This window comes from Lacerta agilis, chromosome 14 (genome assembly GCF_009819535.1).
Source record: "Lacerta agilis isolate rLacAgi1 chromosome 14, rLacAgi1.pri, whole genome shotgun sequence".
NCBI classification, from domain to species: domain Eukaryota; kingdom Metazoa; phylum Chordata; class Lepidosauria; order Squamata; family Lacertidae; genus Lacerta; species Lacerta agilis.
This window is the reverse complement of record NC_046325.1, coordinates 4,869,575-4,895,492: the sequence shown is the minus strand read 5'-3', so window position 1 is coordinate 4,895,492 and position 25,918 is coordinate 4,869,575. Positions and strand designations below refer to the sequence as shown.

The window sequence follows — 25,918 nt, the reverse complement described above, 5'->3', positions numbered from 1 at the left end:
TAACACTCCAAATTGATAGAATATCAAATACTGCCACATCATAATACAAATAATAAAGGCAATTATACATTCCAAATTATATATATTTTTAAAAGACTTCCCATGTTCTGGTCAGCAGAATATTTTTCTTTATTTCTTGTTCCTGCTTTTTCTCATTTATTCCCAATATCATAGTTCCGATCTTAATACTTTATCTAAGGGGCCTGCAGAATTTTGCAAAGATGAAAAGAAATGGAGGTTGGGGAGATGCAACCCTTTGAGACTATGCAGCCAGGGTAGGCAACCTAAGGCCCGTGGGCCGGATGCAGCCCAATCGCCTTCTCAATCTGGGCCGCACACGGTCCAGGAATCAGCGTGTTTGTACATGAGTAGAATGTGTCCTTTTATTTAAAATGCATCTATGGGTTATTTGTGGGGCACAGGAATTTGTTTATTTCCCCCCCCTCCCAAAAAAAAAAATATAGTCGGGCCCCCCACAAGGTCTGAGGGACAGTGGACCGGCCCCCTGCTGAAAAAGTTTGCTGGTCCCTGATCCAGCACAACACATTACAAGCCCACCCCCCAAACCCTTGAAGTTATTGCAAAAAGAATAGTCACCGCCAACATATTTGTCATAACCTACCTCACAGGGTTGTTGTAAGGATGAAACAGGGATGAGAGCCATGCATGACACCTTGATCTCCTTGACAGATAAACAGGGTACATAAATGTAATGATAAAATTTGGTCTCCCAGCCTTATTTCGGGGTCTTTGCAGCAGAAAAAGGGAGGCTTGGCCTATTGCATCCTCATAACAGCCTTCTGGCATTATCCTGAAATGCCCCGACTGGTCCAGGATTGCCCAACCAGTGAACTTTGTGGCTGGGCAAGAATCTGAGCTCCAGTCTCCATGGCCCAGTGCAGTCTATTATCCATTGTACTCGCCAGCTTTCCCACAGGCCTGGAAATGAAATCTCAGCAGAAGCAAAATGGGGCCCAGTGAGGAGAGAGAGGCTGTGGGGGAGCTGCTTAGAAGCAGGAGAATGACAACATTTGGCCCGCAAGGTTATCTGGAGCAAGCTAGATTTCACAACCCTGTTTAGGGAAGTTTTTAATGTCTGATGTTTTATTGTATTTTTATTATTTTGTTGGAAGCCGCCCAGAGTGGCTGGGGAAACCCAGCCAGATAAGCGGGGTATAAATAATAAATTATTATTGTTGTTATCCTTGGAATTGAACTAAAGGTAAAGGTAAAGGGACCCCTGACCATTAGGTCCAGTCGTGTCCGACTCTGGGGTTGCGATGCTCATGTCGCGTTACTGGCCGAGGGAGCCGGCGTGTCAGCTTCCGGATCATGTGGCCAGCATGACTAAGCCGCTTCTGGCGAACCAGAGCAGCGCACGGAAACGCCGTTTACCTTCCCGCTGGAGCGGTACCTATTTATCTACTTGCACTTTGACATGCTTTCAAACTGCTAGGTGGGCAGGGGCTGGGACCAAGGAATGGGAGCTCACCCCGTCGTGGGGATTCGAACCGCCGACCTTCTGATCAGCAAGCCCTAGGCTCTGTGGTTTAACCTGTGTGGTTGAACTACTCAGCCATTAAAGGGCTCTAGTTTCATATACTAGTTTAACTTGGCCATAGCAGCCAATGCAAGGAGGGGAAGATGAGAGTTGACATCACCTTCCTCCAACCTGCGGCTCTCCAAATGTTTTCAGCCCCAGCTGATCTACATAAACCAACAGACTTCATCAAGACTACTTTAACGACTGCAATCCAAGTGGCGAGGCTCCTGGCGAATTTATGAGAAGGGTGCTATTTTATTCAGGTAGAAAAAAGTGTAATAAATCTCATACAGCATTATCTAACTACAATCAAATGTCCCGAATAAATTTTGCACACCCACACACCCGTTATGCCCTCTAGTCCCTTTTGCAGGGCGGCCCATTGGGCTACAGCCTCGGGCTCGGCCAATTCTTCTGAAGGAGGCATTTTGGCACTGCAGATGCACGACAAGAGGCTGGAAAAAGCACGTGTGAACAAACACGTGGCTTTGTGCAGCGACAGGGCGCTGTTACCACGATTACCGCTGGGGGGAGGCAGCACACAGCGCAGAAGACATATCTGTGTTGCTGGAGCTGTGGGTGGCCGCTGGCAATGTGACACCAGGGAGGGTCAGAGCCCTGGAACAGGTGGCTCTCTGCTCAGTTTCTGTTTCCTGTGCCAACGCAGCTTGGCTCTCCTCAGTTGGTTTTCTGTGGCAGGGGCTTCACAGGGGCTTCTTCTTCAAGCCCAAGACTGAGATGAAAAGCAGTATCTCCACAGCGGCAGGCAAGGCGCTGTCAGGGGGTGAAGGCAGACAGAGAGGGGAAGGGGTCAGTGCTAAGGAGAAGGACACTTCCCCATACCTGGGGGGGGGGGGAGAAAAACATCAGCTGGGGAAGAGACTCACAAACATCCAACAGTCAGCTTCGTTGGATGTCCAAGAGTTCTAGGGTTACGAGGGAGAAGAACTTTTCTCCATCCACTCTCTCTCTCTCCATATACTGTATTTTTCCGTGTATTAGACGAGGGTTTTTGACTCAAAAATCATGTCAAAAAACGGAGGTCCTATACACGGATAGTAGCATGGGGGGGGGGGGAGCTGCGTGCTGCCCGGCAACTGGTTGGCGGGCGCGCAACTCCCCCCCCCCCATTCCGCTGCAGGAAATGCTCCCTAGAGCGTGCGCCTCCTGCAGCGGCATGGGGGAGGAGTTGCGCGCCCGCCAACCAGCTGGGAGCTTCCCGCCCACAGTGGCATGGGGGGGAACGACTGTCCACTTTGCCAACCCCCAGCAACGGCTGGGGTGATGGCGCGCACAGGGGCGGAGCAAGGTGGGGGCATTGGGGGCTGTGACACTCGGCGGCCCCCCCCACGACCCCCAAGCTGAGCCCCACCGCCTGGTAAAGCCTCACTCAGCAGCTTGTAAGGTTTCCGTGCGCGAGCAGCGGCACAGAAGGACTGCGCATGTGCGAGAGGCGGCCAAGCGGCTCCGTTCGCCAGTGGGCGCGCATGCAATTCCCCCTTTAAAAAGCTCAACAACTTTGGGCCATCTCCCCTCATTTTCTTTAAATTTAGTCCCCCAAAATAGGGGGCGTCTTATACATGGGAAAAATATGGCTATATCCACACACGTACAGAGCTAAGAGTCTACCTGCAGAAGCCCATGATGTACCAATAAGTGACCGTCTCCCAGCGCTCAAAGACGAAAAAGGAGAGGCAGATGGAGGCACTGCAGTGGGCAGCCAAAGCTAGTGGGGGGGCAGTCAGGGAAACTGGCGTTGTAAAGTGAGGCCTGCAGTAGCAGGCAGCTCCACAGGACCTGAGCAGATTGCGCTGGCTCAGAAAGGTGCCAGACATTTTGAGCCTGGGGGTGAACTGGGAGAGAGAAGAAACCACCCCGACACAGAGAGGATGAGAGATCAGCCACTCCCCCTCTGAGCATTGGCCGGATCAAATGTGATTTAGGTCACAGAGACCAACCCCACCCCCAATAGCCACAAGGCACGGCAATCCAAGATACGAAAGGTATTTACAATGCCTATTAGTAACTTTGAGGGCTCCTTTGGGGGGCAGATCAAGCCAGATATAATTTGGTTGTGAGGAACCTTTGACCACCGGGTATTGCTGAACTACAACTCCCATCAGCCCCAGCAAGCATGGTCCACGGCCAAGGATGATGGGAGTTGTAGTTCAGCAACATCTGGAGGGCCACCAGCTGGTGTATTTTAATGAACAAAATAGCAGTGGATGCCCCTTCTAGGGGCAGGGACGTTGATCCTACGGAGGCCACAAGCATCCCAAAAGACACCCTTCTCCACTCGGAGCCCAGCTACTTTCTCTCGAGTAGAAATGCAGGCCATTCCTGGCCAATGCAGCCCCAGCTCCCGCATTTCTTCTGCTACTACAGCTGCCTCTGCGACGGGCAGCAAGGGAAGGAAGCCCCTTGCCTTGCAAAGCTCTGCCTCTGTCTCGACTGACCTGCAGAAAGCAAAGATCCACCAGTACAGGCGGCCGTCCCACTGTTCAAAGAGGAAGAAGAGCAACGTGACGCCGGCAGAGGCGTGGGCGCCTGTGGCTGGAGCGGAAAGGAGGCTCAGTCAGGGAGCAACAACGCATGAAGGGCAGGAACCCCTCAAGCCCTCCTGGGGCAGCTGTGATGCATCAGGGCTCGCCTACAGAGGGGCAGCAACAACCCACAACGTCCATGTTCCCACGCGGGATCTGCCTACCAGAGTTCTTCAGCCTTGCGTCCCCAGGTGTCGCAGGACTACAACTCCCATCGTCCACTGCTAGCTTAGCCGGCGGGTCAGGGATGATGGGTGTGGTAGCCCTACGACATCTGGGGACGCAAGGCTGAAGAACGCTGCCTGAGGGACTGAGACGTAAGTGCTTCGGCAAAGCGGCCAGGAGCGGGCATCCAATGGGCCTCAGCGCCTTCCGATGCCCACCTACCTGCACATGCACGAGGTAACATGGGCATCTGTGTCCAGCTCTTCTTTTAGCTCCCAGGTTCGGCTCCCTCACTTTACAGGTCTGATGAGTCCAAGCTGCCCTCTCTGTGGCTTCCCTCTGCCACCCACCCCACAAAACCTACGTCCAGGCTATCCCATTTTCAAAGGATACAGAGGAGGCTCTGCACATTGTTGAACATGGACACTCCACAGAGAAAGCCAGCCAACTCCACTGCGAAAAGCCCGAGCGTCACCGACAGGGCAACCACCATCCTGAAGGGAGGAAAACCACAGGGAGCGTTATGTCTTGTGTCTCTAGAAAACCTGAAATTCCTTCCTGAGCCCAATTACAATACAGTGGTACCTCTAGATACGAACGGGATCCGTTCCGGAGCCCCGTTCGTATCCTGAGAATCTGCAACCCGCAGTGCCGCTTCTGTGCACGCATGGGTCACGATTCAGCGCGTCTGCGCATGCGTGTGATGTCACTGCTCGTGTCTGCGCATGCGTGACCCGCCAAACCTGGAAGTGCTCCATTCCGTTACTTCCGGGTTCGGCGCGTTCGTATCCCGTGTCGTTTGCAACCTGCAGCGAACGCAACACGAGGTACGACTGTAATCGGTCTCTCTCTCCCCACCCAGCTCCCCAATCCTCTCTCTCTCTCTCTCGCACACACACACACACACACACACACACACAATATTTCTTGTTGTCATCCGTCTGTCTCGGGAGACAATGGAGGACTGCGCTTTTGGCGGTGAAGTCCAACTACTGGAAGGTTACAGCGCCTGCTGTGGCTGTAGAGACCAATGCAGGAGAGACATGTTTTGTTGCAGGTGGGGCAGATGAAGGCATCCCATTGTGCCGATGTAGATGCATCACAGTGTTCTTTCTCTCTGCGCTCTTCCCAGCAGTCATTCCTCCACACACAGAGAGAAAAGGCAAGCCACAAAGCCAGGGGTGGGGAACCTGAGGCCTCTGACTGTTGCTTGGGCCACAGCTTCTATTAGTCCCAGCCAGCATGGGCAATGGTCATGGATGATTCGGGACTTGTTAATTAGAAAGCAGGCAATAAAAGAAGGGTAGGATAGAGGTTTATAAAATTATGGTGTCATGCATTGGCCGGGAATCGAACCCGGGCCTCCCGCGTGGCAGGCGAGAATTCTACCACTGAACCACCAATGCAATACAACCAGGCCTGGAATTTCTTAGCAAATATGCCAAGTATGAAGCACAGTAGAGCCCTAGGCAAACCCTAGCTCCTCTTGAAGGCTAATTGTTTGGAATTTCCCACTGCAAAATATATATATATATAATTGGTTCAACTTGTTGGCTGCCTTTTTTAAAAAAAAAACCCTCCACCTTTAAAAAAAGAAGCAGAAGCCTTTCCCTGGAGTGCACATTTAAAGCACCACCAGCCTTGACAGCAGAGACGACAGACTGATCCGTGGCCAACTTTGTCAGTCCTTGGATGAGAGGAGGTAGCCTATAATCTGCTCCAGCAACAGTCCTGCTCCTTCGCTTCGCACGCCACCCCCCCACCCTTTCAGGGCTTTAATCTAAATCTGGATTTACGGCTGCTGTCAGCTAGGTGGAGCAGTGGGCCACATCTGCTGTGAAGACAGCTAGCTGCCAACCCTTTTCGCACGACAGAGAGATGCCATTATCTGGTGCCGTGCTGTTTTTCTAGTATGTTTTAAACAGATTTTTAATATGTACATGGTCTGAACTCTATCGGTGCCCTTAATGATTACTTTTTCTACGTTTCTAGCGGTTCTTGTTCATAATCTGAAAAGGGCAGGGTATAAATAAATACAGCATCAGTGTCGTCCAACGCTGACTTTGCTAGATGATGAAAAACATGAGGAGCTGGGAGACATCAGCACTCTCAGCAGCTCCAGTGAGAGAAGGATGATGGAAAAGCAATGTGAGGTTACACACACACACAGAGAGAGAGAGAGAGAGAGAGAGAGAGCTTACCTTGCAAGCACAGATTCATAAATACACATTTTAAAAGGAAACCTTTCAGACCATGAATGTTATTAGGTAGCCAAAAGGAACAGGGCAGAGGAAGGCGGGGAACACATATTTTTCTGTCTTTATCAGCTTGTTTTTAGGGGTTGTTAGTATACATATTTTCCTAATATTTATCTCCCACCTTTCTGAAAACAATCAAAATGCCTTACAGAGCAAAGCAACATTCAGATAATCTGAAAACCTAACAACTGGGGCAACCCAGTCAGACGGGTGGGGTATAAGTAATAGATTACTATTAATAAATATTATTATTAACAAGCTTTAGAAGATGCAGCAGTATTTAAGTCCTTATTTTAAATACATGTTCTGGAAAAGCCTACAAAAATAAACCAGCGTATTTCTCTTGGGAGCCTGTTTCAAGTTATGGCCACTGCAACCAAAAACCTTTTAAAAGCATAAAGAAGAGCAGCAGAAGCACTCATAAAGAAGGGTTGTAGCAGAAAGTCCCAGGCAGAGCGCTTACTCTGTGTCTTGGTTCTCAAACTCCTCCTGGGTGCATTGGAGAGGCAGGGAAGCACGGACATTGTTTTCCTGGATTGCAGAAGACAGAGAAACCACAGTTTGGGCCATGCATTCACCCATCACAAGAACAAGGTACAGTAGCCTCATGACCTCTTTTACTACTGCACCGGTTCCATTATGCTTTATCTATTTTGTATTTTTATTTACATTTATATCCCACCTTTCCTCCAAGGACCTCAGGTAGGTGCACATAGTTTTCCCCACTTTATCCTCCCAACAACCCTGCGAGGTAGGCTGAGAGGCCGTGACTGGCCCAAGGTCACCCAGTGCCCTTCATGGCCGAGTGGGGATTTGAACCCTGCCCCCACCCAATATCCTAGTCCAACAATACTACGCCCACACTGGCTCTCGCCCTGTTCCCACCCTGTTCTTCTGTGGCAAGAGACAGAGGTACCCGAAGAAGCAGAAACATTCACAGGCGTGACAAAATCAAGAGAGGTCAGCAAAATTATTGTGCAATCCAAATGTTAGGCTGTTCTCTACAACACCTCACATGTGGTGGGAGTGACGCCGCCGTTCGCTCTCAGTACTTGAAAGAGGTCCAGGTTTCTTGCCTCCCATAATCCCTTTCTTTCTAGAGCAGCTAGATGTTTTGGACCAGAACTCCCAAAATATTATGTGTTATGTGTTTTCATTTCGTATTTTTATGCCACGAACCGCCCTGTGACCTTCGGATCATGAAAAGTGGTATAAAAATTTAATAAATAATAATAAATCAATAGGGTGTGGGTGTCGTGGGTTAAACCACTGTGCCACTTGGGCTTCCCGATCGAAAGGTTGGCGGTTCGAATCCCCGCGTCGGGGTGAGCTACCGTTGTTCAGTCCCAGCTCCTGCCCACCTAGCAGTTCGAAAGCACGCAGTGCAAGTAATTATGCTGGCAACATGACCCGGAAAAAACTGTCTGCGGAAGCGGACAAATGCCGGCTCCCTCGGCCTGTAAAGTGAGATGAGCGCTGCAACCCCAGAGTCGTTCAAGACTGGACTTAACTGTCAGGGGTCCCTTTACCTTTTTAATAAATCATTGGCTCCATCTAGCATGGCCCTGTGAAGGGCACCAGGTTGGGAAAGGTTGCTCCACAGAAAGGGCTCTCAAAGTGTGGCCTCTCGCCTCTCCCCGCCACACCAGTGTACCTCTTAACGGGTTCAGCACACAAACACTGGGCACCCCACCCTCCTCGCATGCCATCTCTATGCCACCCACCAAGCCTTGAACTAAAATCGCATTCCTGCCCCATCCCCGCAAGGCATTTGCTCTCGGAAGAAGGCCATATTTAACAGCACCAGGAAAACTGCCCATCCTGGGCAAAGGCTGGAATTAGGATCTTATTTTTGTTGACGCTTACTTGTGGGAGACAGAAGCTCTTCTTTGGAAAACATAAAGCCCATCACACCATTAAAAAAAGAAATAGGAGAACGTTGAGAAGGGGAAGGGATTGCGTTTGGAGGCTGGGAACAGGTTTCTCACCCTGGACCAGAAGATGGTGATGACGATGACCAAATGGGCCGTGAGGGTCAGGAATCGTGAGGGAACCAGTCCGGTGACCAAAGGCATTGTCTCTCCCAGCATCCAAAAGGTGAGAAATCCTGGCAGTAAAAGACAAGAGAGAGGCAGGAACATCAGTAGGAACCGAAGAGCCTGGCTGCTGAATCAGGCCAAAGTGTGTGGGGGGTGGGGGGACTTAGACCAGCATCCATTTCTGACAGTGGCTAACCAGATGCTAACCAAGTGGCTAACCAAGACCCTGTTCAGAGGCAGAAAGCCTTCATGGCTAGTAGCCACTGATAGCTTTACAATCCTCCATGAATTTGTCTAATCCTCTTTCAAAGTCATCCAATATGATGAAACACCAGGCAGGCCTCACAAATAACCCAGAGATGCATTTTAAATAAAAGCACACATTCTACTCATATAAAAACACACTGATTCCTGGACCATCCGTGGGCCGGATTGAGAAGGCGATTGGGCCGCATCCGGCCCACAGGCCTTACCTGTAGGTTGCCTATCTCTGTTCTACAGTTTACATGCTAGGTGAAGAAAATACGGGTTTAGCAAAAGAGAGTGCCGAAATAAATCAATTCATTCATTCTTCGTCAAAATAGGAAAAGGTATCATCCTTTGTTTGACCCCCACCATGCAGAACAGGGGTAGCCAACATGTGCCCTCCAGATGTGGGCGGACTTCAACTCTCATCAGCCCCAGCCGGCATGGCCAATGGTCAGGGATGCTGGGAGCTGGACTCCACAAGCATCTGGAGGGTAACGCATTTTCTGCCCACTCGTCCCCGATTTAATGCGTCCATCTGTGAACAAAGCGAATGTTAGGCACTAAAATGGTCCATGTTAGATCCACAAGCATCAGTTGCAGCAAATGACAATAAAATATGGGCTTGCTGCAATACAGCAAACAAAACCAGTTTTTCGCCAACCGCCATGAAAACATAGGTTGTGTTTTTCCCTAAGATCTGCTCTATGCGGTTTTTATAAAAAGTGCCTAGCCAAGAACATTCAGGCAGCATTAATTTTTTTTGCACATAAAAGTGTCTTTTTAAAAGCGGCAAAACTTTTACAAGCAATCTAAAATCCTTTAAAAAGTAAAGTTGGCGTGGGAGGGTGAGGGGTCCGCCCTGCTAAATTGCACCAGAAAGAGGTCATACGCTTCCCCACCACCACCACCTCCTTAATTGATTACACACCAAAAGAGGTGCAAATAGGGTCTCACGACCCTCGCCCCAAGAGAGGCAGGCACAAATGCGCATGCGCCCTTAATCCCGCCTCAAACAATTGATTTAAAAACGACAGAGCAGATCTAGCCCCCCCTGAATTTCGCCTACAACAACAATGTAAAGCCTTCCCCCACTGCACCCCCGTCTCCCACCAACCATTTTGGCCCCAAGTTCGATATACGCGAGCGCCGCATACCGCCCCTCGGGCTCAAGTCCTCGCTGTTAGGCCTCACCGTTGCCCCTGACAACCGCTTCAGAAGCCTCGAAGCGTCTTTTTCCCATCGCGAGAGCTTGAGATCACGGGCGAGTCTTAGTCGGCCATTTTGCCTGCGGGCAAAGGCCTGTCGGCTTAACCTTTTACTTGCCTTATTGTTGTTCTCACCAGCTTTTCTGAACCCGATCGGTAAAAAGTCGGTTTCCGCCGCCGCGACTACGAATATATGTGATAGATTTAGGGCAGGTGCTTAAAAACCACTCTCATATCCAAAGGGGGATGAAATGAAGCATGATGCTGCATTGCAAAGCAGCCAAGTCCTTCATTGTTCTTTCCCCCTCCTCTATGGACCCCCAATGACCCAGTCCCTGGGGATAATATGAACGGCAGGAAAATGCCAGCGTCTGAACATTTGTAATCATTTTTATTTGCAGCTGTTTTCCCCCTTGCTTAGACATTTTACAAACCATAGCAGCTCATTTCCCCCTGGCAAAACTTGTCCAAAAGAAAGAAAGAAATGGGAAAAGGCGATCCAACGAATTTTCCTCCCAAGACCGATTATCTACTTTTGGATATGGTAATAGCAGCGGTTATACGGAGCTGTGATGGCCGAGTGGTTAAGGCGTTGGACTTGAAATCCAATGGGGACTCCCTGCGTAGGTTCGAATCCTGCTCACAGCGTGCTTATTTTGCGCGGGTTTTTGCTAGCAGAATCCAATTTATACCGCTCTTCTTTCTCCCATCCCTCCCTCCCTCTCTAAGAGTAGACGACCAACATCGTCGCCGCTGCAAATTCTGCATGCGAATTCTCTGCCACTAATTATTAGCCCACGTTTCCGCTCTCATTTTCGCAGGTGGTTGAAAAGAGGTGCGTTTTTTCATTGCATCTTGCTACATTATATATAAACGGGCGTCACTGCCCCGCCCCCCCCCCGATTTCATGCAGTAGTACACAGAGAGAGCAAAATAAAAAAGCAAAGGGGGGAAAACTCCGGACTTGGAGATTCATCACACCCAACCGGCTTGTTTGCTACATTATTTCTAGCAAAGAAGCAGCTGCAACGCATATGGCGTCTTAGTGCAAACCGCGTAAGTCCCCAAACTTCGAGCTGCGTGCGGGAATTTTTTTTTAACCCGATCCAAATAGGTTAGCCTATTTTGATGTTTGGAAAACACTGCACTTGTTGTGGAAGGAGAAGCACCTCTCCTGCCTTTTATTTTTTAAATAACGATTATTGTTTGCGCGCCAGCAAAAACACCTGGAGATGCCGGGGATTGAACCCGGGGCCTCGTACATGCGAAGCACGCGCTCTACCACTGAGCTACATCCCCCTCCGGCCTCTTGCAGCTTCCGCTGACGCCTCTTTGTACTGACAATCTGCAGTCGTCATTGCAACCTACACATCATCTGCCCTTTGAACAAAGCAGGGGAACTAACGATGTTTTTAAATCTTATATCCGCCACCCGCCCCTTCCAACCCGCTTCCTCTACATTTGCGTCAAGAGATCATTTGTTTTACACAACAAAAGGAGGAGAGGAGGTCCAGGTCCCTGAGCAAGTACAGAGCGCCCTGGACAGGATTGTGTTGCGCGTGCACAAAATGGGCACCTTGCAACGATGCATTGCACGTTTGTAGCCCTTTAGTTGCACGCAATAGTTTTCCACGTAAATGAGAACACGTATATAATTATTCCTCTGCCCGATCTCGCTTTTTAAGAGTTTCTAGCCGTACAGCGACTGCCTCCTGAAAAGAGCCGAACTGGGTTTTTCTGTTTTGTTTGCATCTATACATAGTGAGATTACAGAGCGGGCAGCCTGTCTGCCAAGTGGCGCCGTGGCTTAGTTGGTTAAAGCGCCTGTCTAGTAAACAGGAGATCCTGGGTTCGAATCCCAGCGGTGCCTTTTTTTTTTTTTTTACCTCTCCCGTTGCAAACCTCCCCAATATCCCAAATTACACTGTTTTAAAACAAGCAAATTTTAAAAAGCACGGCGTGCAGGCAAAAAAACCCAAAACTCAACAGCATTTCATACTTTCTAACCTTCCTTTCGCATTGCTTGCTATTGCACACGCGTCTTGCAAGAAGAAAAACATCGAAATTGTCTGCTCGGCTGAGCTGTGTTTGAATTCCACCCCCCCCCCCCCAAAAAAAACACCAACAACTTCTGAATCTGCTTTGACGGTCGCCTGAAGCTGAGTGGAGAAATCGACTAGGAATTTTTAAATCCCCTTCTCCATTCAGACAGTTGTGGAGCTTAAGAAAAGGAAACTTAACTAGGATTCAAACCAGTAGAGCTGAACGGAAGGAATTTGCTTGCGATGCACACTATTCGGCGAGGAAAATAATGCAAGGTTTGGATTGTGGCCGTTGGAAGACATTTTGGGGACAGAAAAAAAGAAACTGAGAAAGGGAGGAAAAGTCAAGTTGCATTGGCCGGGAATCGAACCCGGGCCTCCCGCGTGGCAGGCGAGAATTCTACCACTGAACCACCAATGCTATCCGCGAAAAACTTTTTCCTGAAATAACTATAAGAATGCTCTCGCCGTCGGCAACAGTTCACAGCTGCATCGCGAGTTTTGAGCTGCAGAGCTTGTGAAGAAGTGGGCAGGAAGTGGATCTGGACCTACGAGTGGATCTCTGGACACACTGGTGAACGTTTCCCCGTTTTAAGCAACAAGCAACAGAATGGCTCCCGCCCCACCCACCTGCCTCCCATAATTGTGACCTGAAGATAATTCGGGGTATCCAGAAAGAGGCATTTGCCTGGGAGGGCTGTGAACTCGGCTTGGTTCAGGTGCAGTGCACAAATCCCTGGATTCAGCAATTTTAAATCCTAAATGTATGTTTTTTGCACAAAAGTTCTGATTGATGCATCTCAAGACAGAGGCTAGAAGCATGAAGCCTGCCAGCAGTTCAGAAATGAGATTCTATGCGTGTTTTTGAATCCCTGTGTGGCTGACCCTCTCCACTAGCCTTAGTTTTTTTGCGAACAGAGACTAACTCTGCCTTAAGGAACTGGTGCCCCCACTCCCAAGATGTTGATGGACTACAACTCCCATCATGCTGGCCTGGGCTGATGGGACTTGGAGTCCAACAGCATCTGTTAAGTCCACAGCGCCTCTCCACCACCACTAACCCTCTCCCTTTGGGGAATTTGCCAGAAACTACTGCAGCCATCACCCACCCATCCAGATGTTTTGGACTACAACTCCCATCAGGCCCTGTTGTGGTGCTGGAAGGCGGGAGGTTGCTATGGGATGGACTGTTTTGCACAGATCAGTGCATGGATGTATTGTGAAGTTTTAATGTTTGATATTTTATGATGTTTTTATAATTTGTTGGAAGCCACCCAGAGTGGGTGGGGTACAAATAATAAAATTATTATTATTATTATTATTATTATTATTATAGCAGATAAGACCAGGACATTCCTGACAAAGTCACTTCTTTTACACACATTTTTTCCCTTTTTTTGGTATCAGAGAGAAAACCATTTATTTAAAAATCAAGCCATGATCCAGAAATATTCTGCCTTGGGTTTCTTTAAAAAGAAAAGCAGCCCTCCACTCTAGGGAATATACATAAATTCAGCAGACAAGAACATCTTAAGGAAAAGAAAACACCTCACCAATTTGCCCCACCACCCCATTACTGGATTAGGCTACTCCAGGCATACAATTCCACAGTTATAGTGTCCAGGTTCATTGCATCGCAGGGGGTTGAGCTAGATGACCCTTGGGGTCCCTTTCCAGCTGTATTATTAGGCCTAATTATGAGATGTCAAAGGACATTCTTTGTCAATCAGTAAAGGGAAAGGAGGGGAATCCACCACCACCCCAGAAAAGAGAGGCCCCATTAAAAAAAACAACATAAAACCCATAATATACAATATATAGAGAATCTAATATAAATTTACAAGGGGATTTGGGGGGGGGATCCTTCAAGGCCAGGGCCTCCATACGTTCAGCGCCTGTGGGGACTGCGGCGAGGAGTTCCGCGTTTCCGAGAGTTTGTTCTGCTGCGACCTGCTGCAGCTGCCCTGCTGGGCCGATCCGTCGAGGCGGGCCTGCAGTCCTTGGCTGTCCGGGTAGGTGGAGGAAGGCGGGTGCAGGACGTAGGGGGACCCGCCGAGGGGAGGGCTGCACCCGGCGAAGACATCTGGGCTGTACCGCTGCTGCAGCTCGTAGCTGGGGGTGGGGGCGGCCGGTGGCGGCCGGTGGACTTCCCTCCGTGGGCTGGCTGTGATCTTCTCCATACAGTGGCAGATGTGCTTCATCAGGTAGGCTTTCTTCCCCGTGCAGATGCCCGGGCTGGCCCGGAGGAAGTGGGTGGCTTGGGTCAGGCACTCCCTGTAGCCGCTGTGGTACCTTTGCAGGAGGGCGTCTTCTTTGTGCTTGGTCTCTGTGGTGTATGCAGCAAGAAGGGTGGAATAAAGAGAGAGAGAGAGCAAGAGAGAGAGAGAAATGACAACAGTTTAGAGATCCGCTGGGCAACTTGCAAGCATACCTCTCAGGGTCCCAGATTGGCAGGGTCACCCAAAGACAGGTTATTTTAAAGAGCACTGGGAATATAAGAAAAAGGCTTTGTGCCAATGGTCCATCCAACTTAGAAGTGGCTGGCAGCAGCTCTCCAGGGATTCGAGCAATAAGTCTCCTCCCAGCTGTACCTGGAATTCGAACTCAGGGCCATCTGCATGCAAGGCGGATGTTCTGCCGCTGAGCTACAGCCCTTGCTGGATAGCTGCACCAGAAATGTCAACCACCTTGGAGAGTGATGCAGAAGGGAGGCCCAGAGACCCATTAAAACACGCACATACATTATACAGGATTTCCAAGGGGTTTTCCCGGTGTTAGTAGCCTGTTTCCTCGTGGTACCTGTGTCTTAAACAGTTAGGCATGAAGCTGAAATTCAGAAGAGGGCATATTGCTAACACCTCTGTGCCGGGGAAATATTCTCTCCAATGGATTTATTGGCAGCTGTAGTTCAAAACATCTGATTATGGCAGGGCCCGGTGGATCTAGCTGGTGTGCCTCACAGCCATCCCAGAATTCCACACAGGGATTCTACAACCCCTCACCCACGCACCAGAGCTCTTTTGAAACAATGGGACATGGAGTTGACTGGTCCACCATACATTTAAAGCGCAGGATATTCCCCCCCCCCAAAAAAAATATCCTGGAGTCTGTAGTCCATCCGTCTCCCCGAACAACAATTCCCAGCACCCTTTGCAAACTACAGTTCCCAGGATTCCTTGGGGAAAGGGTGGTGCTTTAAATGCCTGAAGTGCAGGTCGCTTGCTTGACAACCTTTATGATTACCAAATAGGCGCACAGGAGTCACCGGTTTATAGGCTCCACGCCTTTTATAGGCCCTGCGACCATGGATCAAAATAATGTTAATTTGATCTTGAAAGAAAATTACAATACAATTACAATACAATCAAGCCAAGGAGAACCTTTCCCGAAAATCCTTTACATTTCTTCGGAGGTTTGTTTTCTAAAGCAGCAATAAAATAAAGTAATAAACAACGATACAAGAAACGTTATACCTGATAAAGGCTGTGTCTTCAAAAACTGAACTGTTTTTTGCAAAATTTCTGCCTTTTCCACTTTGGGGTTTTTAAGTCTCTGCAGGGGGGAGAAAAAAAAAACAAGACAAAAGAAGAGGGTGGGAGAAAAAAAACGGGGAAGGAAAGTAGGAATGAAAATAAAATATTCTTTGTTTGATTTGTGGGTTGGGGCTCTAGAAACGGGGGGGGGGGGGGCACCAAGAGGATTAGGCTTCAACTAGCTGGCTAAACCAGGTGAGGGCAGCCAATGGGTCTCAAACACTTGGTGAGTTAGGGACGCGTGCGAAAGTCAGGCTCCAGCCCAAATCTCCACTGCCTTGCAGGATATCTTCAGGAGAAGGATAGGATCAGTAGTAAACCCTACTCAGATCCGGACTGCAGTCCCTAAAACTGTTGGATGGCGCCTTGTACGCCTCCTTCCGGCAACTCCTGCAGCCAAGCCAAACGTGCTTTCCTGTGGTCCCCATCAGCCAGGCCGAGACGGGGGTCTTGTCGTCTGGGCAGTCCTGGACGTCCAGAGTGCACACTGCCCAGGCTTGCGCCCCAGGAAGGTCACTTCGGTGCTGCAGCGCAGCAGTTTGGCTTCACCCCCGGAGGCGCACTCCATTGTCTCTCGAGACAGACAGACGGACGCCGCCAACAACAGCAACAAACCAAAACCCTGCATTCACAGCACATTTCCACCCCACTCCCCTTCCCAAAGAATCCTGGGGACCATCGTTTCTCTTCTCTTCTCCTCCCCACCCCCACCCCGCAGAACTACAATTCCCAGCACCCAGTACGAACTACAGTTCCCAGGCTTCCTTGAGCGGGTGCTTTTTAAATGTGCAGCCGGAGAGAGGGAGAGAAGGGGGCATCGCCCTTACCTCGTCCTGGGTGGCATCGAAAAGCAAGACCCGGAGCCGGTCGAGGCTTTGATTCATCCTGTCCCTGCGCCTTTTCTCCATCAGGGGTTTCAGCAGCTGCAGAAAGAGAGAGGTTGTGGGGCAGGCGGGGCAGGCCAGGAGGTGGGGAAGGAGGAGAAGCGGGGCAGGGCATGGATGGAGGCGAGGGGAAGAGGAGGGAAGAGAACAGAGAGAGCTTTTGAAACAGAAAAGCGGATTCCCACGCCGAGGGAGGGCCCGATTCTGCTCTGAGCTCCAGCTTCTTGTGGGGGCAGAGTTGGAAAGATGGGACCCCCCTAGGGTCATCCAGTCCAACCCCTCCTGCCAGGCAGGGGAAAGAAGCAAGCAAGCCTCTCCACCGAGAAAGGGAGTTGAGAGCAGAATCCTGCCCTCGCGGGGCCCACCTGCCAGCCCGCCAGCCAGCCCGGGTGCAACTGGTACCTTCTTCTCGTCTTTGCGTTCCCACTTCTGGCTTGTCATTGTCATAACTGGCAGGAGCCAAGAGGATGGAGGGCTGCTGGTCTCTCCTGCGCGCTGGCTTCTCGGCTTGTGGAACGGGTAAAAAACAAGGACCCCCGCTCTCCTTTCCCGGTCTTCAAAGGCACCGGGGTCCCTTTTATATCCTCTCTTCCCGCCCCTCCCACGCACGCCCACCCTCCCCCGCATCCCGGCACCCGCCAATCTTCCCTCCTGAAAGGAAAGTTCGCACCTCCGTCCTCCCTTTGATCTCCCTCTTCCATCCTGGGAGATGGAGCGTGTCGCGCACACTTGCAGCTTCAGCCGCTACTAGGAGGGGGAAAGGGAAAGTTGGGAGATTCTCCTCGTCTCCTTATAGTTTCTGAGCTGGAGAGAGGGGTCACTATATATAGGAGATTTCCCCTAGCAGCAGGATTTAAAATATATGTATTTCCCCTAGCAGAAGGGGAAATATAATATAATTTTTATAATATAATATATTATAATAAAATTTTATAATTTTATTTATAATATAATATAATTTTTGCCAGCTCTTCTTCCAACAACGACCAGGCTTGCCCTGATATTCAAGAGTTGGAGGGGACCCCCAGGGGCCATCTAGTCCAACCCCCTACAATGCCGGAATCACAACTAAAGGATTCCTGGCGGACGGCGACAATCCAACCGCTGTTTAAAAACCTCCAAGGAAGGAGAGTCCGTTCTGAACCTCGTTTTTATGACACCCACAAGCACTTTATATTCAGAGAGTCTATTTATACACATTCTAAAGACACCGTGTGTTCTAAGCCATATTCTCTGCACACCCAATGAAATCAATGGACTCTAGGTGGTTTTGTTCAGTGGGTCTCCTCTGAGTAGGACTTCCTTGCTTCCATTGCTTTTCCCTTCGTCACGACCCCACCTTTCCTCCAAAAACCTCAAGGTGGTTCTCCTCCTCCTCCCCAGTTTAATCCTAGCTAAACCAAGAGGCAGAACTTAAAACAACCATCTGCCAGAAGTGCTAAGGGTCGCATCCTGCCCTCAGCAAGGGACTGGGTGAGATGAGCTCCAATGTCCTTCACAAATATACGAATATATGACTCTAAACGCACGCCCAAAACTCACCATATTTATAGCTTTTACATCCTAGTCCAACACTGTAACTGCTATGCCTCACTGGTTCTCAGAAGAAACCTAAACATAAAGCATATATATTTGGAAAAAAACACCTGTGTATAAAACTGTGTATAAGGCAGGTTCTTGCAAAACACGTTCCCTGACCGGGAATCGAACCCGGGCCGCGGCGGTGAGAGCGCCGAATCCTAACCACTAGACCACCAGGGAATTTGACTCTGTTATTCATCCTGATATGTCTCAACCCAGCTGTCTTATTTGATTTGTTTTGTTTCTTTGTTTATCTGTTTGTTTATATTACACTGTACAATTCATATGCCCCTTTTTATAGGCGGAGCCCACCATAGGCAGCCTACAATATTCTACACAGCCCACAGAATAAAGCCATCTGAAACAGCCTTTTGCCAGGGCTGATGGGCATGGGACTCTTAATCTCAGCGCCGTGGGTTCGAGCCCCACGTTGGGCAAAATATCTCTGCATAGCAGGGGGTTGGATTAAATGACCCCTGGGGATCCCTTCCAACGCCACAGTTCTATCATTCTATTCCATGAACCTTTGAAGGGCATCAGGATGGCCAAAGCTGATCTAAAAGAATCGAAGCTAACCCAATGCAGCAATATCAGCAATTACTAAAAAATAAAATAAAAAGGCTGATTTAAAACAGTTTAACAGAAATTAGCAGGAAGACAGAGTTCTATGGTACAGATTTTTCTGCACACTAAAGACGTGCCTCTTTATCCCCCAGGCTTCATTTTATAGGTGAGTAGTTTTGTGGGATTGACCTCTTTTTTCAGAATTTATACAGTTCCGCTCCATTTAGAATAGATCCATGCGTCTTGTCATTCTAATGCTGTTACCTACGGGTATTTTATATATCTGAGATAGATATATAGATATAGATATAGATATAGATATAGATATAGATATAGATATAGATATAGATATAGATATAGATATATGTAAATTCTATAGTTGTAACCCAACCTTATGGTAAATGATGAGTTCTAAATAAACACACAAATAAGATGAAATGTAATCTATAATATAGCTCTGTAGGCTATTGGGGAATCCATTATTCACGAAAGGGGTTTTAAAAACGCATTTGAAAAGCCACAGCGTAGAGGAAGGGCCACAATGGAACTTCTGAGAAAGATCTCTCTTCCCAGAAAGGTTATTGTTAGTTGTTCATTTGTTACATTTCTATAGCACCTTTCCTCTGAGGATTGCAGGGCAGTTTGCAATATAAAAACACATACAATATCTCCCAGCCGCCGCCACGCACAGGTTCCTATGGGTGCAGGAAGTCTTTCAGACAACTTAGTGAGTTGAAAGCTAAAGCATTTATTTTTAGTTCTGATGAAAAACCTGAGATCCTCTCTCTGGGTCAACAGCAAAAGGAGGAAGATGGAGCAAATGCCATTGACAGGGTCTTTTTGGTGGGGGCACCAACATCTCTGTAAAAGCCTCGTCTGGGAAGCCCCATATTACTCATCTCAAGGAGGAGTTCTTGTTGTCCTCAATTTCTGTTTGCAGGCGTCTGACTGGCCACTGTGAAAAGAGGAGGCTGGACTAGGTGAGTTTTTGGCCCAAGCTAGCATTAGGGATGGGCAAACCAGATAATTTTGGGTTGTTTCTCAGTTTCCCAATATTCTTCTTTTGTTTTCCACAGATACATATCAGATTGTGATTTTTTTCTTTTTTTGAAGTCACCCTGAAATTTCACTGGCAAATCTACCCTAATATACAAATATTTGTATGCCATCTTGTGTGTATCATCATCATCATCATTATCTATTAGGCAAGATGGCATACAGAAATTTGTATATTAGGATAGATTTGCCGGTGAATTTTCGGGATGACTTCAAAAAAAGAAAAATCACAATCTGATATGTACGGTATCTGTGGAAAACAAAACAGAAAATTTGTGCAAAGCAATTTCCCCTAATAGAAAACATTTTTCTCTAATATGTGTGTTTATTATATGCGTACTTTATCCTGCTGTGTGCATTTTTGTACACATTCCCTGACTGGAGAAGCGCATTGCAAAATTCGGAGAAGAGAGAATTTCAAAGGATGGCTGTTTTTTGATTCACAGTTCTTTTCAGAAAGTGCAAAGTAACTGAGTGCCTTTAAATGGAAACTGAATTGAATTTATGCCCTGCTACCACCCCACACAAACCCAGAAAGCATCCAGGCTCTTCGAATATTATATTGTTTCAAGACTTATTTAGTCCAGTCTTTGTCTGGTTACTTTTTTCTGTGCTTTTAAATGAGATCTCATCTCCTGCTGCTTTCACATGTGCCCTTTTAATGATTTGTGAACTGAATATGTTGTTGTTTAGTCGTTTAGTCATGTCCGACTCTTCGTGACCCCATGGACCAGAGCATGCCAGGCACTCCTGTCTTCCACTGCCTCCCGCAGTTTGGTCAGACTCATGTTGGTATCTTCGAGAATACTGTCCAACCATCTCATCCTCTGTCGTCCCCTTCTCCTTGGGCCCTCCATATTTCCCAACATCAGGGTCTTTTCCAGGAAGTCTTCTCTTCTCATGAGGTGGCCAAAGTATTGGAGCCTCAGCTTCAGGATCTGTCCTTCCAGTGAGCACTCAGGGCTGATTTCCTTCCGAATGGATAGGTTTGATCTTTTTGCAGTCCATGGGACTCTCCAGAGTCTCCTCCAGCACCATTATTCAAAAGCATCCATTCTTTGGCGATCAGCCTTCTTTATGATCTAGCTCTCACTTCCATACATCACTACTGGGAAAACCATAGCTTTAACTATACGGACCTTTGTCGGCAAGGTGATGTCTCTGCTTTTTAAGATGCTGTCTGGGTTTGTCATTGCTTTCCTCCCAAGAAGCAGGCGTCTTTTAATTTCGTGACTGCTGTCACCCTCTGCAGTGATCATGGAGCCCAAGAAAGTAAAATCTCTCACTGCCTCCATTTCTTCCTCTTCTGTTTGCCAGGAGGTGATGGGACCAGTGGCCATGATCTTAGTTTTTTTGATGTTGGGCTTCAGACCATATTTTGTGCTCTGAATATAGTTTGCTGTATTTTACTCTTTGATTCATTAACTCCAGCCTTCTTGGCCCAAAATGCAGAAAGACTGGGTGTGGAAGCTACAAAAGCCATGAAGCATAGCGCAAAACCCAGGCACATAAATATACCGTATGGGGCCTTTAACAAAAGTGACCAACAGACAAGGGAAAGGAGAGAAACACACACACTACAAGGAGAGATATATAGCTGCACAGCATAGATATTTCCAAATAGACCTGGAAACAGAATTCCAGCTGCTGACATTCCCCAGTTCAGAGTTTTTGCATTTGAAACCCAGCAAAATGGCAATGTAACTAAAATATGTTTAATACTAGCATACCTTTTTCTAAACAAAATAAAAAATTCCTTCCAGTAGCACCTTAGAGACCAACTAAGTTTTTTCTTGGTATGAGCTTTCATGTGCATGCACACTTCTTCAGATACATGCACACGAAAGCTCATACCAAGAAAAAACTTAGTTGGTCTCTAAGGTGCTACTGGAAGGAATTTTTTATTTTGTTTTGACTATGGCAGACCAACACGGCTACCTACCTGTAACTGGAATGAATCAGTTTAGATCAATGAAGATTCCCCCCCCCCTTTAATTTAGCTAACCCCTGGGGGAAGTCCATTCACTTACTAATGTCCAGGACTCAATTACTGCAGGGATTATGCAGACACAGTATGTAATTTATAGAGGCTGCCTCTCCACCATTTGGGTAACAAAGACCCCACACCCTTGCATATTTTATCCTTCCCCCCAACCCAGCATCAAACAAGTTGAGTTGTGGAGGGGGGAGGCAGTTCTCTGCCATTTAATCCAAGGTCAGGACCTCAGTAATTGTTGGTCAACAGCCTTCCACTTAAATTAGTAGATCAGGCTATGGGTATGATTATCGAGGCAAGTGCAGTCCCCTAAATCCAGTTTGCCCCCTTTTTTCTGGTGCCTTTTAATAGCATGTAAAGCACGTAAGTACGGGTGGCGCTGTGGTCTAAACCACTGAGCCTAGGGCTTGCCGATCAGAAGATTGGCGGTTCGAATCCCCCCAACGGGAGGTTACTCGGTCCCTGCTCCTGCCAACCTAGCAGTTTGAAAGCACGTCAAAGTGCAAGTAGATAAATAGGTACTGCTCCGGCGGGAAGGTAAACGCCATTTCCATGCGCTGCTCTGGTTTGCCAGAAGCGGCTTAGTCTCAACTTCAGGATCTGTCCTTCCAGTGAGCACTCAGGGCTGATTTCCTTCCGAATGGATAGGTTTGATCTTTTTGCAGTCCATGGGACTCTCAAGAGTCTCCTCCAGCACCATAACTCAAAAGCATCAATTCTCCAGCGATCAGCCTTCTTTATGGTCCAGCTCTCACTTCCATACATCACTACTGGGAAAACCATAGCTTTAACTATATGGACCTTTGTTGGCAAAGTGATGTCTCTGCTTTTTAAGATGCTGTCTAGGTTTGTCATTGCTTTTCTCCCAAGATGCAGGCGTCTTTTAATTTCGTGACTGCTGTCACCATCTGCAGTGATCATGGACCCCAAGAAAAGTCATTATATATTTAGTTTTTATTAAATTTTCAGTTTTACAATTTAAAGACGCATTTATACATCCTTAAGATATCAGTGACTTCCATTCTTTTCTTTCCATGTTTCATTTTGCATATCATAAATCCCTGCATATTTTACAAAGACTGAACCATTCGCTGTCCCATTTTTGCATCTATCGAAACTTATTTAAACTGTTGAATTTATCTTTATGCTGCCAGTGTTTTCAGCTGTACACATTTATTTCCCATATATTCAATAAACGTTTTCCAATCTTCTCTAAACGTATGTTCTTCTTGTTCTCTCATTCTATATGTTAAGCCTGCAAGCTGCGCATATTCCTTCAACTTGAGTTGCCATTCTTCTTTGGTTGGGACCTCGCTCGTTTTCCATTTTGGGGCTAACAAAATAGGAGCTGCAGTAGTGGTATACATAAATAACGTGTGTACATGGTTCTCGCCATTGTCATTTTATCCTCACAACAGCCCTGTGAGGTAGGCCAGGCTGCAAGAGACAGCAACTGGCACAAGCGAGCTTCATAGCCAAGTGGGGATTCGAACCCTGGTCTCTTCTGGGTCCTAGTCCAGCACTCCAACCACTACACCACACATGTAACTACATGTTTTCCTCGCAGTCCCCAAACATCTGTAGGTCACCAGCTTATGGAAAGCATGTTCTGAAGCATCATGCAAATGGATTGCAATAGTTCAAGAAGAAAAACAAGACCCTTATTATTATTATTATTATCATCATCATCAAACATTTGAATGCTGGCAGGGCTCCTCAAACGAGGAATGGATTTCTTCCTGCAGCACATAGTTAAACTATGGAACTCCCTGCCACAGGAAGCCGTGATGCTCACTAGGCAAGATGGTGTTAAAAGAGGACTGGGAAAATTCATGGAGGAGAAAGCTCGTGATAGCTACTAGCCAGAATGACTATGCTCTGCCTACACAGCTGGAAGGCAGTAAACGCTTCTGAATACCAGTTGTTGGAAACCGCAGGAGGGGAGAGGGGTCCTGTGTTCCAATTCTGCTTGTGGGTTTCCCATTCAGGCACCTGGCTGGCCACTGTGAGAACAGGAGGCTGGACTAGGTGGGCCGGTGGCCTCATCCAGCAGGCTGTTTTTATGTTTTTGTGTTTATATTTTTTAGAATTACACACATGCACAGTCACTTGAACGGATCGTTTAAGCCAAGGGATGGAAGTTTGCTCTGAAACGCACTGGGGTGGGTGGAGGGGAATCTGAGGGGCCTGCGGGGGTGGGGTGGGGACACACAACAGGCGTTTTACGACTTTTTATTGTGGCCCTAGAGATTGTAAGATGGTGACCAGCTTGTGGGAAACTGCAGGCCACAGCGATTCTCACCGCCATAAAAAGCGGAGGTGTCAGAAATGGCCGGCACCCCTCCTGCTGCCGCCCTCTCACACCCCACAACCCCCCCCCCACAACCCCAATAGGCCAGAAGAAGAAGAAGATGAGAAATTTCCCATCGGCAGAGAAGACTGGAGGTGCCACCCCCAAGCCTGACATTTGGAGGTGGGGTGAAGAGAAGAAGGCATGGCAGAATTTTGCAATAATTATGAATGACGGGGAAGGAATTATCTACCCACTTTCCTAAACGTTAAACCTCCCTCTCAATTCTGAAATTCAGTGCTGCAAGACATAGCAAGACAGGGTGGCAAAATTTGCCAGAGAGAGGTTTTTTTCTCTCCCTCTTTCCCAGGACCCAATGAAGGCTCAGGGCAGATACTTCTTCGCACAGCGCATAGTTAAACTATGGAACTCACTTCCACAAGAGGCAATCTTTTAAAAGAGGATCGGACAAATTCATTTGTTGTCGTTGTTTAGTCGTTTAGTCGTGTCCGACTCTTTGTGACCCCATGGGCCACAGCACGCCTGGCTTGAGAGCAGTACATGTGAAAAGGTTCTAGGAGTCTTGGTAGACCATAAACTTGACATGAGTCAACGGTGTGATGCAGCAGCTAAAAAAGCCAATGCAATTCTGGGCTGCATCAATAGGAGTATAGCGTCTAGATCAAGGGAAGTAATAGTACCACTGTATTCCGCTCTGGTCAGACCTCACCTGGAATACTGTGTCCAGTTCTGGGCACCCCAGTTCAAGAAGGATACTGACAAGCTGGAACGTGTCCAGAGGAGGGCAACCAAAATGGTCCAAGGCCTGGAAACGATGCCTTATGAGGAACGGCTTAGGGAGCTGGGTATGTTTAGCCTGGAGAAGAGAAGGTTAAGGGGGGATATGATAGCCATGTTCAAATATATCAAAGGATATATACAGCCAGGGTTGAATCTGAGACTCCCCAGGGCTCAGCCCCAGAACCCGATTCCAATGCACAGGGCCTGGGAAGTAATATCGAACAGGAGAGTGTTCTTGAGCATGCTCAGAGTGCACCTGTGCGAACCCTGCCTGGAAACTGAAGAACTGCAGCTCCCTTTTTCGCAAAAGAAGCCACGTCAGAAAAAATCTTAGCACAGCTATGTTTCGGATCGTGGTCGTGGAGGGCTCAGGTGGCTTGAAATGGGAACTGACAAATTCATGGAGAGATAAGCGCTCTATCCTCAGCTGTTAGGTGGCATGGAACCTCCATGTACAAAGGCACTCTACCCAGGGATGCCAAGCACAGCGAGCAGGAGAGCACTGTTGCTCTCAGGCTCTGCTTAGGGGCTTCCTCTAAGGTAGGCATAGGCAAACTCGGCCCTCCAGATGTTTTGGGAATATAATTCCCATCATCCCTGAACACTGGTCCTGCTAGCTAGGGATGATGGGAGTTGTGGTCCCAAAACATCTGGAGGGCCGAGTTTGCCTGTGCCTGCTCTAAGGGCACCCAGCTCGCCACACATATAAGAAGATTGTGGGCCCAGAGGCTCACCTAGTCCCGGGCGTCCTGTTCTCCCAGTGGCCAGCCTGATGCCCATTATGGCAAGCCCGTCATGAGGATTCGAACGCAAGACCCCTCTCCCCTCCTGCGATTTCCACCAACTGGTCATTCAGAAGCATGGCTGCCTCCGACTGTGGAGACACAGCGTAGCCTTTGTGCCTAGTACCCATTCATAGCCCTCTCCTCCATGAATTTTCCTGGTCCTCTTTCAAAGCCAACTTTGAATGGGGGCCATTACTGCCTCCTGCAGCATGGAGTTCCATAGTTTAACTATGTGTTGTGGGAACAGACCCATTCCTCATTTGAGGAAGCCCAGCCAAACATTCAAATGTTTATTATTATTATTATTATTATTATTATTATTATTATTATTAGCATTCTTTTACAGTGATACCTTGGTTGTCAAACGCCTTGGTTCTCAAACAA

The 25,918-nt window shown here is 48.0% G+C and overlaps 2 protein-coding genes and 6 non-coding genes across 11 annotated transcripts; 2 read left to right on the top strand and 6 right to left on the bottom strand.

Moving 5' to 3' along the window:
* Nucleotides 1-1,775: 1,775 nt before the first annotated feature.
* On the bottom strand, nt 1,776-10,014 carry TMEM107 (transmembrane protein 107). 4 transcript variants are annotated; one of them, XM_033169923.1, is made up of 6 exons: nt 9,989-10,014; nt 8,498-8,616; nt 6,973-7,040; nt 4,645-4,745; nt 3,173-3,269; nt 1,776-2,317 (listed from the first exon to the last, which is right to left on the bottom strand). In XM_033169923.1, the coding sequence occupies exons 2-6, from the start codon at nt 8,597-8,599 to the stop codon at nt 2,248-2,250; spliced, it is 438 nt and encodes a 145-aa protein (XP_033025814.1). In that variant the 5' UTR covers nt 8,600-8,616; nt 9,989-10,014; the 3' UTR covers nt 1,776-2,247. The 4 variants fall into 4 exon arrangements, with proteins under 4 accessions (XP_033025814.1, XP_033025812.1, XP_033025813.1 ...); XM_033169921.1 differs by having other exon boundaries at nt 9,952-9,995; XM_033169922.1 differs by lacking the exon at nt 9,989-10,014 and adding an exon at nt 9,706-9,778.
* Nucleotides 5,587-5,657, bottom strand: TRNAG-GCC. Its single transcript has one exon. It is a non-coding gene; the product is annotated as a tRNA-Gly (tRNA).
* A 554-nt stretch (nt 10,015-10,568) lies between the features above and the next one.
* TRNAS-UGA lies at nt 10,569-10,650 on the top strand. Its single transcript has one exon. It is a non-coding gene; the product is annotated as a tRNA-Ser (tRNA).
* Nucleotides 10,651-11,229: 579 nt separating this feature from the next.
* On the bottom strand, nt 11,230-11,301 carry TRNAA-CGC. The gene has a single exon. It is a non-coding gene; the product is annotated as a tRNA-Ala (tRNA).
* Nucleotides 11,302-11,798: 497 nt separating this feature from the next.
* On the top strand, nt 11,799-11,872 carry TRNAT-AGU. Its single transcript has one exon. It is a non-coding gene; the product is annotated as a tRNA-Thr (tRNA).
* A 522-nt stretch (nt 11,873-12,394) lies between these two features.
* TRNAG-GCC lies at nt 12,395-12,465 on the bottom strand. Its single transcript has one exon. It is a non-coding gene; the product is annotated as a tRNA-Gly (tRNA).
* A 1,436-nt stretch (nt 12,466-13,901) lies between these two features.
* LOC117058579 (transcription factor HES-7.1-A-like) lies at nt 13,902-16,931 on the bottom strand. The gene is made up of 4 exons (XM_033169820.1): nt 16,864-16,931; nt 16,405-16,500; nt 15,518-15,596; nt 13,902-14,370 (listed from the first exon to the last, which is right to left on the bottom strand). Exons 1-4 carry the CDS (start codon nt 16,906-16,908, stop codon nt 13,910-13,912), a joined length of 681 nt encoding a protein of 226 aa, XP_033025711.1. The 5' UTR covers nt 16,909-16,931; the 3' UTR covers nt 13,902-13,909.
* A 1,219-nt stretch (nt 16,932-18,150) lies between these two features.
* Nucleotides 18,151-18,222, bottom strand: TRNAE-CUC. The gene has a single exon. It is a non-coding gene; the product is annotated as a tRNA-Glu (tRNA).
* Nucleotides 18,223-25,918: the final 7,696 nt, after the last annotated feature.